The 13,586-nt window shown below is 50.2% G+C and overlaps 1 protein-coding gene across 4 annotated transcripts in view; it reads right to left on the reverse strand.

Annotated features, from left to right (window-relative positions):
• The window catches only part of MVB12B (multivesicular body subunit 12B), a 262,005-nt gene that overhangs the window by 50,492 nt on the left and 197,927 nt on the right, over positions 1 to 13,586 (reverse strand). The window contains exon 8 of one of the 4 annotated variants that reach the window (XM_053204610.1): positions 9,598 to 9,798. The exons of the other annotated variants lie outside the window; for them this stretch is intronic. Coding sequence (XP_053060585.1) covers positions 9,698 to 9,798 — 101 coding nt within the window. The 3' untranslated portion in view covers positions 9,598 to 9,697. Of the gene's footprint in view, positions 1 to 9,597; positions 9,799 to 13,586 lie in introns of those variants that run through there. 4 annotated transcript variants of the gene reach the window in all.

Genomic DNA, 13,586 nt, shown 5'->3' on the forward strand with positions numbered 1-13,586 from the left:
GAAGGGTTTTTGAGCTGGAGAGAGACATGGTCATGTTTTGTTTTAGGAAAGTCTTTTTTGAGTGTGGAGAGAAGCATGGATTAGAGGGAGTGAGGCTGGAGGCAGGACCTTGAGGGAGGAGGTTCTTGGCAGGAAAAGAGGTGCGGGATGCCGGTGGTGGCATCTAGGACTGTGACAGTAAGAAGGGAGTAGTGGGGACAGATCGAGAGGTATTCAGACGCAGGGCCAAGAGACTTGGCAACTGGCTGCAGCAGTGAAAGGGGGAGGAGCAGGGGGAGGAGGCGAGGGTGACTCCGAGATTCTGGCTTGGCCATCAGGAGAATAGGGGGCCGGGGGACCGGGAGAGGAGTGCAGGGTAAGCTGGTGGGGGCCCTTTTGGCTGTATTGGGTTTGAGAGGCTTGCAAGACAACCCAAGAGAGAAACTGGTGAACGTGGTTGGGACGTCATGAGCGAGATGCAACATTGGTCGGTAAGGACCGCCCAGATGGAAATACAGAAGTGAGGGCTGGGGAGGACTGGGGGGTTCCAGCCTGCTGGTGACTGAGGCACGAGAGAAAATGAGACATTCTGGGAAAAACACATGGTGGGAAGAGGGCAAGCCCACGACAGGGGACTGAGGACTGCTGACATCGGATGCTCTGGCTGAGGAAGATAAATCGGCCAGGGGGTTAGAATGGTGCTGGATCAAATCCGGAGGTGACAGCATAAGCTTGATGTTAAGAAGTAGATATAGATACATAAACAGACACAGTTACATATGTGTTTATACACTTGTGCACTTAGATGTATGCACACGCACTCCCAACATACACAACTGTAGGTATATCTCTATCCCCTGACAGCCCAGGAGCCGTGAGCCACACCTAGTGCCCAGATTTTGGGTTCTAGTGTTCTCCTCCGGAAGAAACAGGGGCTCTTTGTGGAGAAGTGGCTGATGGAAGGGAGGCGGGGAAGGGACAAGTCTGGGACATGCTGTTGTACCAGAAAGAAAGGCATCCTCAAAGAATCACGGAAAGTCCGCAGAAGGATCCGGGAGCCAGCGGGAAGGGGCTCCCACTGGCCAGTTGGAACAATTTAAGTGTCAAAGTAATGATGACAATGAATAAGAACGCACCAGTGCACACCCAACATGCACAAACTGGGGATGAGGGGAAGCTCTTCCTTACAATAAAACGCCAACTCCTATCGAAGGAATGATGGGAGTTACAAAAATCGGTGGATAATCTGATGGGGAGGGAGCTATTCACGTAGCCCCCAAATACTTCCCACTAATTACATATCCACCACAAAAGGAAACACGCTAATTTTACAGTAAAGAAACCCGGCGAACGGCACCATAGGCAACGGATCCCAGCTGGGTCATGCCAACATCACAAACCTCCTGACGGGATGCCCTGAGAAGGGGACAGCATCTGTTGACGCAGTGACAGTGGAAAGAAAACCAGCCTTGTAGTGAGGAGGCCCACGTGCGTGGCGGTCACATCTCAGTGTCCTCATCGGAGAGTGAACGGGCTGGGCCAGATGTCTCAGCCGGTGCTCATCTTCGACTTTAAAAAAAAAAAAAAAAAATGCCACCTGCTGCTCCTCCCCCAGGAGGTTCTGATTTGCTCGCTCTGAGCTGTGGGCCCCGGGTAGCAGTTTTTCAACGCTCCCAGGTGAGTCTGAGGTGCAGCCCTGGGCTAGATGAAGTCTAAAATAAAATCCCTCCTAGCTGGACATTCTTCCGTCTCACAGAAGCAGCATATTAAATATGTATCGGTGATTTGAGACCGGGATGAAGCCCCAGAAGATGCAGTTCTCAACCCCCCTGGAGGTAACAGCTGGTTTCTTGCTGACTTCTCCAGCCCTCGACCAGATTCTACTCACACAGCCCTGTAACGGGTTCTGGTCAGATGCCTCCCCTTCCCTTTGCTGGAACCAAAGAGCAAGGAGAGAAGGTGTCCCAGATTTCCATACGTCTGGAGCCGCTCCGGACCCACCGCTCTCTGGAGAGTGCTGCCCCAGGTGTGCCCGCCCGGGGGGGCAGAGGAGTGGGCCAGGGCATTGCACACAGCCCCGTTTAAACCTCCGGATGGCCCTGTGAGGTGCTGCCATGCCCACCCTGCCAAAGCGACCTGGAACGCGGAAGGGAAGGGACTTATCAGGGCCACACAGCTGGTGAATGGCAGGGCTGGGGCAGGAACGGGGATGCTCGCTCCAAGTCCGCCGCCCTCCTGCTGTGCGAAGGATGAGGCGGGGATGTCCTCCAAGAAATGAAAACGTGACCTACCAATGGAAGTGGGCTGTAATCCGGAAGGGGAGAGAGCGGGTGGCAGGCGTGTGGAGGTGGAAGAGGTCTGGGAGCCACCGCCCGCGGCATCTTTGGGGCACTCTCCCAGGGGACACTCTTACAGCCAAGACAGATAGACTCGCCTCTGCCGTTCGTTCTCCGATGTCATGATTCCACTTCGTAGGTAAGCTTTTAATGGTCTGAGCGCCCACGCACTTTGTCAACAGGATAGTGGGCTCGAATATCCCCCAAAGAGGACAGGTAGGACCCCATTAGACATTTTATTTAAGATTTGAAAAGAGCTTGCCCATAGGTTAAAGAGAAATGGCGCAAAATGTGGCATTTTGGTACCACCGCACCGAGCTCTCCTGACCTTGATTAGCGGGATCAAATTCCCCAGGGCCTGGGCATCCCCCAGGGAAGGAGAGACTCTGGGACGAGGGCCCCGAGGTGCAGCCACCGTGGGAGAGGCTGCCTGAGCGGCTCCAGGCTTCAGCCTCCCTAAGCTGCTGGGTGGTTCCGAGACCAGGCACAGTGGCAGACAGGGACGGGCCCAATAAAACGGGACCTCCACGCAGAGCCTGACGGCAGTCTAAACCCAACTTGAACTTACACAAGACCGCGCTGCTTGCGTGCATTCAGACCAGGCCAGAACTTAACTGGAAGGGAAAAAAGGGGCACTTTTAGGTCTTGCATTTTTCTCCGTCAACAGAAAGCTCAAATCCTGAACTTCCCAGTTCAGCAGCCAAGGCCTGGCTGTCGTCCGCCTCACGTAGCTAGACCTCTACCATCTGGTGGAGGTGGGCAGGCTCCGCCGGCCCCCACGGCAGGGCATGGAATGACAGGAGACTAGAAATGAATGCCCATGGCTGGGATGGGGCACAGGAGCGCGCACACTGGATCTACACCGCGGTGCGTTTCCAAACAGCATCGTTTTCGAGAAACTTCGCCCCAGGAAACGGCTTCTCTTGAAAGCAGTTTATCACCTTCCACAAACTCCCGTCCTGCGGACGGGCTCTCTGGACAGCGGTGATCTGAAGAGGAAGTTCTGAGAAACGATGCCTGCGTGGACACCCACCTTGACGTGGAAATCCCAGGGAGTGTGCTCCCTTCCGTTAAACCTGGCGTGTCTGTGAAGTACAATGCCATAAATTACCCAGATCTCAGATTTAATATTAACCTTTAAAGGGCATGTCACAAAAATGTATTCTCTAAATATTGGTTGTTAGTTCACTTTGTAAGTCTATCACGGAAATAGGTATAAGGCTGCCACCCGTCTCTGACTACACCTGTCACAGACGTCTCCTGCCACCTGACAGTAATTCCAACCGAACCCAGCAGCCCCATGAGCGAACAATTCAACCATCCACTCTAACCACGACCCAAGCTCAGCCTTGAGATTTAATAATAGAGCCTGCTAATAGGACTCTAATTTCTAGAGCTGATGAACTTTCAGAGGCAACACGGGTTGAAATAGCGAGCGCAGAGATGACAAAGAATTTTAATCCAGGGTCCTTTGAACTATCCGGTGTAATAAGCACTTGTTCCTTTCCACAATGGGCATATAAAAGAGAAATCTCAATAATAATTGCTGTAATTATCTTGAAAAATATGCAGAGATTAATGGTGATTATGAAAATCTGTGTAATTGTTCTCTGAAATCATCACTGATCAAGCAGGATCCTGAGATGGCCGCTGCCAGAGAACTTTTAACGCCGAACAACATGTGGGCGCTGAAATGTGACATTTTGGCTTTCTCCTTGTAAAATATTACCCTGTGTTTACGAAGTTGTTTTTCATCATTTCCGAGACCCTGGCCTGCATTTTAACTCTTCATACCAGTGCCCTGAAAAGGTTCCAAGACGCCCTTAATGGGATGCGTATGTCATTGTGGTTCAAAGCCCCAAGTTCAACTTGTTATTTATTCAAATAATTAATTACTCTTGTATCCATCGAGCAGTTTGTCATGACACATTAATGACTTGATAGACTTCTATGAACTGGTGAACACAGAACAGCAGAGCGTTTTTATCGTCATTTAATTTTAAAACGATCCTGTGTGAAATTATCTAGTCGTGAGTGATGGTAGCATAAAGAACAGACTCAGCAAAGCCCCTTTTGGATCATCGCTTTATTAATGGTAACGTCAGGGAAATGAAAAATGCTAACATTGTCATATTCCGCTGCTGGGTGGAGATGAATGGCTGGGGGACGGGGCGAGGGCTCCCAGCGCTCACTGCCAAGAGCACGGAGCCCCTCCTGGCGCCCAGCCGGCGGGGACCCCAGCCTCACACACCCACAAGCTCCTCGAAACCACCTCCATGCCCGGGCTCCCTTTCCAGTTTATGGCTCTCGACGTCTATTACTTTGTGTGTGTGGTCTTTTTAAAAAAAATTTTTTCCCCACTTGAATTTTCCACTAGCGATCTAAAGCACCCTCACGAAAACATTTCACTTTATTGCTTTGAACATTAAATGTTATTAATCCAATAGAAAAACGTTAAAGATATTGCCGTCACCTTTAAATGTGAAATGATATTGAGCGCTAAAAAACGCTGGGTTAGTAGAAAAGATGTTCCCTTAGTTTTCAAGTCTTGAGATAACCGTTTTGGGTTGATGATAAAATAATATTTCTACATGGCTCACAGCACAACATCTGCTTAAAAGACACTTCCTGTTCAGCTTTTTTTTTTTATATAGCGAAAATTGTTTCTCAATTGTTTTAATTACAAACTTGGGACTTTATGCAAACTACTCCGTGGCAGTGTGATTGGAAGACAATAGACGCAGTCCCTGATGAGCCCCGAACCAGCCAGCGGGCGGGATCGCGGGGGACTCTCTGCCGGCCACGTGCATTGGCGCGTCCACTGGGGACGCAACACAACAGGCAGTGAGGCATTGTTCCCGCCGCCCCCCCCCCCCCCCAACACAGAAGAAAGAGTGGATCTCTCTCCCCTTACAAGCTTCCTGCTTCTATTTCCCGGATCCCAGTGAGAAGCTCTACCACCCACCTGGATGTCTGATCCCGGGGCCTGGGACAGTAGGGACTTGTCCCCTATCCCCTCCTGCACCTGTCATCAGTACTTTAAATCCCAAAGAGGGGGGCGGTGGTGGCGGCTCAAAGTTAGTTGAACTCCTACTCTGTGCCAGGCCGTGGTCTAGGGACTTTCTGTGTCTTGATGGATTTCTCCTGACAATCCTGAGTTATGTATTGTTGTTACTCATTCTCGTCACCCCCAGCCCCCTCCAATTTTACACAGGACGCTCCGGCTAAGGGCACTGAGGCAACCTGCCAGGAGCACACGGCAGCGAGACGCAGAAGCAGAATTGAACCGAGGAGCTGCCTCCCTCCCACGACACCACAGAGCCTCTCGATCCTCTCTGGACCACAGTCCTGGCCACGGGGGATGCCCGCCCCTCTGGCCCTGACATTGGCTGCTCCGCGTCACTCTAATCTCCTACTAACTGTCACAACTATCAATGTGGTCTGCGTTGAGATGGGGTGCGTTGAGATTTGATAAACAAATCCAAGGACCCGGGAAGGTCCAAGCCAGAGGTTTAGTTTGGTGCCTATTCTCTGGAATGCCTTCCTTTTCCAGGTGGAGACACTGGGGCCCAAGTGCTCACGACTTCCACAGGGACGTTTCCAGCAAAGTGGGAGCTGAAGCCCTGGTCGCCCGAGGCCCCAGGCTGCCTCCACCCAGGACCTGCCTCATGTGCAGGGAGCATTTGCAGGAGCACAGCCTCACTTTGCCCCCTCAGGGAGGTGTGAACAGAGCCACTGAGAGCACACGCAGCGAGGTGGGGGTGTGCCAGGGTTAGAGACCGTGCGGTGGCAGATTCGTTTGGGGGACTGCTGGGGCCTCTCAGAGAGACTGGCAGGCATCCTCTAGAGCAGCTGAGATGGGTATATGACACTGTAGATGCCACAGGCAGGAAAAAAAAAACATAGTGGTTTCAAATAGGAGCCCCCAAGTAGAAAGTCCAGACGGGTAACGCAAATGGCAGGAGACACTGCTTCTCAGGCAGGGCACCTCCACCTGGGGAGCCAGCCCACGGAAAACAAGCCCTGAGCACAGGAGCCCTCTCTCTGGAGAGCAATCACGTCTCTGGAGACGGTGCCCCTGTGGGAGAGGGGCCGGTCCAGACAAGCGAGGGGGGTAAGGCAGGCACTGGTAAGCGTGGCCTTTGTTGGCACTTTGAAGACAGTGTCTTCACCTGAATGTGAGACAGGAAAGCATCAAAACCTTTGAGGAGAAAGCAGGAAAAAACCTTTTTGACCTCAGCCGCAGCAATTTCTTACTCAACACATCTCCAAAGGCAAGGGAATTAAAAGCAAAAATGAACTATTGGGACCTCATCAAGATAAAAAGCTTCTGCACTGCAAAGGAAACAATCAACAAAACTAAAAGGCAACCGACGGAATGGGAAAAGATATTTGCAAATGACATATTGGATAAAGGGCTAGTATCCAAAACCCTTATAAGGAACTCCCCAAACTCTACCCCCGAAAAACAAATAATCCAGTGAAGAAATGGGCAGAAGACATGAATAGACACTTTTCCAAAGAAGACATCCAGATGGCCAAAAGACACATGAAAAGATGCTCAACGTCACTCCTCATCAGGGAAATACAAATCAAAACAACACTGAGATACCACCTCACACTGGTCAGAGTGGCTAAAATGAACAAATCAGGAGACTATAGATGCTGGGGAGGATGTGGAGAAACGGGAACCCTCTTGCACTGTCGGTGGGAATGCAAACTGGTGCAGTCGCTCTGGAAAAGTGTGGAGGTTCCTCAAAAAATTAAAAATATAATTAACTTATGACCCAGAAATAGCACTACTAGGAATTTACCCAAGGGATACAGGAGTGCTGATGCATAGGGGCACATGTACCCCAATGTTTATAGCAGCACTTTCAACAATAGCCAAATTATGGAAAAGAGCCTAAATGTCCATCAACTGATGAATGGATAAAGAAGATGCGGTTTATATATACAACGGAATACTACTTGGCAATGAGAAAGAATGAAATCCAGCCATTTGCAGCAATGTGGATGGAACTGGAGGGTATTATGCTAAGTGAAATAAGTCAGAGAAAGATGCCATATGTTTTCACTCATATGCGGATCTTGAGAAACTTAACAGAAGACCATAGGGGAAGGGAAGGGAGGAAAAAGTTACAGAGAGGGATGGAGGCAAACCATAAGAGATTCTTGGATACTGAGAACAAACTGAGAGTTGATGGGGGGTGGGGAAGAGGGGAAAGTGGGTGATGGGCATTGAGGAGGGCACTTGTTGGGATGAGCACTGGGTATTGTATGGAAACCAGGTCAACAGTAAGTAATACTTAAAAAAAATAAAAACATAGATGGTGTCTTCAAAGCTGGCCCCCACATTCCAGAAGACACATCCTCTCTCTCCAAACCACAGGTTCTCAGACTTCCAAATGTGTCAGAATGACCTGGGATGCTCCCGAAAAATGCAAAAATCCCTAGCCCCAAACCTCGAGACTCTGGCTCAATGGCACCATGAGAAGCCCCAGCCTGTGCTTGGAGCCAGAGAGTGCTTCAGTGAGGGTCTCAGGGCTACAGTTTCCTGAAGATTTATGCACAAACAGGTCTCTGTTTACCCATAAGGACTAACTGTGGCAGGGCCAGGCAGTACCGCAGTACTGGTCACTGCTGTCACTTGGCAAAAGCCAGGCACTATGCTAGACCACATTACAACCCAGAGAGGCAAATGGGGGTCACCCTGTCTCATGGCGGTGAGAGGCAAGGGAGCCATGCTTCCAGTCCAAAGGGAGGCCAGCAGCGTCTAGCTTAGAAGGTCAGGATCTTGACATGCCTACATAATTTAAGACAAGATGTCAAGAAATACCAATGCCAAAGCACAACCAGGCTCTCCACTAAGTGATTATTAATCACGTATTATGTAACCCAACCACAGATATCTCTTTGTTCAGATCTTCCATGGGCAAGATACCCAGAAAGGTCATTGGTCTATCTTTATATCTGTGGTGAATTTCTGGAGTCCTCAGGGTTTTCTTCCTTCCTTCCTTCCTTCCTTCCTTCCTTCCTTCCTTCCTTCCTTCCTTCCTCCCTCCCTCCCTCCCTCCCTTCCTCTCTCCTCTCCTCTCCTTCTTTAATGTCTTTTATTTTTGAGAGAGAGAGAGAACAAGAATGAACAGGGGAGGGGCAGAAAGAGAGGGAGACACAGAATACCGAGCAGGTTCCAGGCTCTGAGCTGTCAGCACAGAGCCCGACACAGGCCCCAAACCCATGAACGGCAAGATCATGACCTGAGCCAAAGTCAGACACTCAACTGACTAAGCCACCCAAGTGCCCCTGGAGTCCTCAGGGTTTTGAATCGCTTTTACCCTCAACAGTAGCAAAGAAAGGTAATTTTCAACTAGCTTATGATGGTCTTTTCTGGAATCCAGACAGAAGGCTTTCTTTTTTTCCTCTCTCTACCTAACTCAAATTGAGCTCTTTATATTTTGAAGCTAAGGAACCCATTTCTAACTTGTACTGGATCCTTCAACCTTTCTGGGCTTCCCTGGGTAATGACTTCCAGCCACTTGAAAATCTGCCTTGAATTTTTCAAAGGGACCCTTTGGTCAGAACAAAGTACGAAAGGATACATTTCAGTGGAACCTAACAGCTTAAAAAGACATGCGTAAGTGATTTCTCCACCACGAGGCTTTCAGAGCCACTGCAGCTGCTGGGGAGGAAGCAATGCAGGCAGGAATTAGGGGGCACCTTATGAAATGCAAGGTTCAACGGGAAAGCAGGGGTGTGTTCTTAAAAATACTTTAAAGCCCCAGGAAAGGGGAAATATTACATGAATTTAAAAACCCCAAACCAAAAACCAGAAGGGGAAACAGAAACCCTGCAGGTAGACAAAGCTATTGGCCAGTGTGGAGTGAGGGCAGCTTAGAAATGAGAGAACTCACACTCCCCAAGTTGGAAGACGTGTGGAGTAACTTCCCTTCTGGATCGCACACCCATGGTCTCCTTTATCCTAGTTTCTACCCTGTGCCCCAAAGGCTGACCCTGTTTCGCGGTCACCATGACGACACCGGAGCTCAGAGAGGTTTATGGGCCTGTTCTATGCAGCCCAGTGGGCCTGTAACAGAGCCAGGTGTTGACTATGGGCCTCCTGACTGCTGTGTAATCATTTACTGGGTCAATGGAAAAACCATTTCAGCAGAGGCCTGGAAGGGACCCCTGATGCCAAAGTCAAAGGCTGCCTCTCAGGGAGAGAATGTTCAGGGCTGCTGGTGGGGGGGTGGGGGGAGTATGGGGGTCCAGAGGACAAGTGTCATTAATAGTCTGCTCAGTCTTTATTATGAAAGAGTTTCCAAATTGTCTCTGGCAGGAACACCTTGAAAGCACACCTTTTTTTGGTTTGTTTTTCTCGTTTAGTTTTTGGGGGAGAGAGGGGCTAGCCTGCTGACTGGCGCTCTCAGCTTGATTCCGGCCAGGCTGTTGGACAAACACCAAACTGTGACTTCATGTTCACCTAAGGTTGAGAAAACACAAGGTGGCTTTAAATGCCCCGCTTGTAAAATCCCAAATGGCCAGGAGCTAGGGGAGCTGTTCCAGCACACCTTTCCCCCCCCCACCGTCTAGGAGACGTGACACTTCTCTATTTTCACGAAGACCCCCAGGGGGCCATCTGAGGTGTGATAAACACAGAGAAGGCACACACAGAGGGAGCTGCGTCCTCACCCCTGCAGCAGGCCCTCCCCTGTACTTGAGAACACAACATTCGTGGTGCCCACTGTTGGTGGAAATCCTGAAGATCAGGACATGAACTACCTTGTCATTTTGCTCAAGGACAAAGTGCGATTCCAGGCGTGGGGCGTTCGGCCAGCAAGTAGGCCCAACTGACACGCAACACCTGAATTTCAGCCCAGCTGGGCTGCTCTCTGCTTTTTTCCTGAAAAAGCGGGAACCTTCTGGAGGTGATGGTTTCTTACTCTTCAAAATGGACTCCACCAAGGAGGCCAGTGCTGGTGATGGAACGGAAGAGGGCGTGAGAAAGGAGGAAGAAAATGAAGGGGCGAGGGGAGAGTGTGGACGGCCGAGAGGGAGCCCCCTGCACTTGAGGTATGGAAGGAAGGAAGGAAGAAGGACTGGAGGAAGGAAGGGAGGGAGGAAGGGAAGAAGGGAGGGAAGGAGGAAGAAAGGAAGGAAGGGGGGAGGGGACTCTGGATGGAGCAGCCTGCAGGGAAGCTGCTGATGAAACAACCACTAACACAGCTTTAAAGACTGGTGTTTGGACAGCACTGGTGATCAATGGTGAGCAAACTGCCCTCTGCTGAAAGAAAAAGCCTTCTCAGACAGAGGCGAGGTGGCCTGAACAGAGCTGATCTGTTTCCTTCCTGGTTCTGAAGGTGTCTTTATATTTAGCCAGGTTCCTGCCAACGTTTTGAACATCCTGAGGTGGGGGGCGGGGTGGGGGTGGTTTGCAGGGGCAAAAATGGGAACCTCGGCCAAGCACACTGACAGCCTGCTTAGAAAAACCTTGGGTCCTGGCCCAATTCTTTTCTACATAAACAGAACTCATGGTTAAAATTATTATTAATGGTGATGTCATATACAGAGGCATTTATTTTAGTGACAACATTTATTTAAATAACTTTATAAATGACATCAGTTCTTATTTATAGAATCATTAGTTCTCAAAGTTCACCCAAATGTTTCACTTTTTATGTTCCTACATTTCGTGGGAGAATTGTGTGCTGAAGAGCGGTTTTTAAACTTGGGCACTTGGGAATATGGTGGGGAATTATCCTACAAAAACACTTATGGTCTAATTATTGTGTTCGGAAGAGACGTTCAAGATGACCTGTCCAAGTTTATTGTTCTAGAATCACCCATGACCCCAGAGTCGTAACACAGTGCACTCGAAGTTCAAAAATGCCCCCCCATTCCAATGATTCAGTTGGGTTTTTTGTGGGACGGAAGACATGAAGAGGTTGAAAACCCACCACGGCCACACCGCCAGCCACTGAAGACTCATCTTTACTCTGGAATGGGAAATTCTTTTGGCCAGGGCCCAGCATTCCACTGGCCCAGCCTGGGGCCACAGTGGCCTCCAGTTAGAGACTGGAGTTCCTGGGGCCAGCTGAAGAGCTGTGAACAGTGCCCAAATAGGGAAGGTCTCCTCCAGCGATCAGAGGAACGGGGGCGGGGGGGGGGGGGGGACAGGGGCACTAAAGGCCAATTTTGCCCCGCCAGGCTCTACTGAGTAAGACTTGGAGGGGCTGAAGGGAAGAGACCAAAGCGGCCTGCTTGCGGGGTGGTGAGGCGAGCTGGTAGAATATTTAAGAGAACAAAGTGGAAGCAGCTGCAGGGCTTTTGTGGTTAAGGGGACCACGGGGCAGAGGAAACACATTTTAACAGCCAGACCCCTCCTTTCACACATGTGTAAAATCTTTGGAATTTTACTGGAAAACTTTATTTCAAAAGTCATCTTTGAAGTTTGGAAATAAAAGCAGAGAGGCTATTTTTCAGGACAGAAAGATGGTTTCCAACTGAAGGGACCAAAGGAAAGTGCTAATGGGTGGGAAGTCATTCCGATTCAGGGGGATGTGTTCTACATGTTTGTCTCCGGAAGCTTTCCTCTGTGTTACTGCATTTCTTTCTCAGATGGTCCCTAATGGGACCTGAGATGTTTGTTTTCTCTCTCTCGCTCGCTCGCTCTGCCCTGTCGGTCCTGGTAAGCCCTCACCCCAGGCCTGGATGGCATCCAGGTTGATAACGTTGATGTTCCAGAAGGAAAGGGAGGCCGTGTGTGCATGTGTGTATAGAAAGCAACCACAGGAGCCTCGTAGCAGAGAAGACGCCAAGCCTGTGTGACTAACTACCTCTTCCATGAAGCACCAAGGGACCCAGAGGGCCCGCGCTGTAGGAAACAGAGTTCCTTCCCAGTCCGTGTGAGCAGAGAAGAAACGGTCACTGATATGTCCAACCTTGGAGTTAAAAATAAAACTCTAAACTTAAGAACACTTCATGGGCAAACGATGACTGCCACCCCACCTATGAGCCCCCAGAGTCCCTGTCCTGCCCTCGCCAGGCCCCTGGCCCACCCCCGCTCAGCTGGCTTCTCATTCACCAGGGACGAGCTGGCTGGTGGGCAGGGATGCTGAGGACCAGTTGTTCGAGGAGAGCTCACAGGGAGGTGGCACCTTCATGGGTGGGATTGTGTCCATGACACCAGCACAGGCAAAATAGATGCTCAATAAAAACTTCCTGCGTTAAAGAAATCGGGATTTTATCATCCTTGTGTATCTCACAGCTGAGAAGAAAAGATGCACTACAAATGCCTTAATTAGTCCTTCCTACAATCCCCACTTAACAGAGACTGACCTGAAGCTCAAAGGGAGTGAGGGGCTTGTCTTAGGGGCAGAGCTGTTATGTGGGCCCAGCACTTTAAAATGAAACCATCAGATCTGAGAGTCACCATCCCACGCCCCACGACAGGCCACTTGTCCCAGAGAAAGAACCAGATGACAAGTTGCAGAGCCGGAAGTTGCTAAGCATCCCGCAGCTCCTTTGTTTTTGGTATCAATCAGCAACTACCCTTGAACATCCTTTCCTCCTTCCTTTCCTCCTTTTTAAGAGAGTCCAATTACTTTTCCAGTGATTTTGGCCAAAACACTCACCAAACTCAAATCACATCCTCTCACAGACACACACGTCTGAGGGCAAAGGCATGGGCATAGCTCCTGAAAACTGTCCCCTTCCTCTGCCGGTTGGAACACTTTCTACCTATTAACCCAGCACAGAGATGCTGGACAGCTGCCCTGTTATTTCCAGCAACATTCGGAAGAGAACCAATGTCTTGTACCAACAAGCCAGAGGCCCCGTGGAATCTGTTAACGCTGGCTGCCCCCAAGTCACCAAACAGACTGTGCTTTAACGGGGAGCACAATTCCCTGGTTCTCAGGCCAACTCCAAGGACCTTCAGGCTTATGCACACCCGAAGCTGAGTCCTGGCCTTGTACACGGAAGGAGAGCGCCCTGGGCCAAAGGCAGGACCTGTCTTCTGTGCCTTTTATGGCCCCGAATGAAGCAGAGTGACTGGCAGGAAGTGGGGCCTCAGGGTTTAATAAATGGCTCGCTGAGAGGCCTACACTCAACTCTGGGCACTAAGCTGGGTCTGCGTTTTCACAATGCAAATTCTAGTTGGAAGCCCGCTGTAAGTGCACGTATGTGCACACACGTGTGGTGCGCGTGTGTGTGCACACCTGCAAGCCGGCACGCACACAAAAGGAAGATCCTCCACAGCACCCAGTAACG

This window comes from Acinonyx jubatus, chromosome D4, assembly GCF_027475565.1.
Source record: "Acinonyx jubatus isolate Ajub_Pintada_27869175 chromosome D4, VMU_Ajub_asm_v1.0, whole genome shotgun sequence".
NCBI classification, from domain to species: domain Eukaryota; kingdom Metazoa; phylum Chordata; class Mammalia; order Carnivora; family Felidae; genus Acinonyx; species Acinonyx jubatus.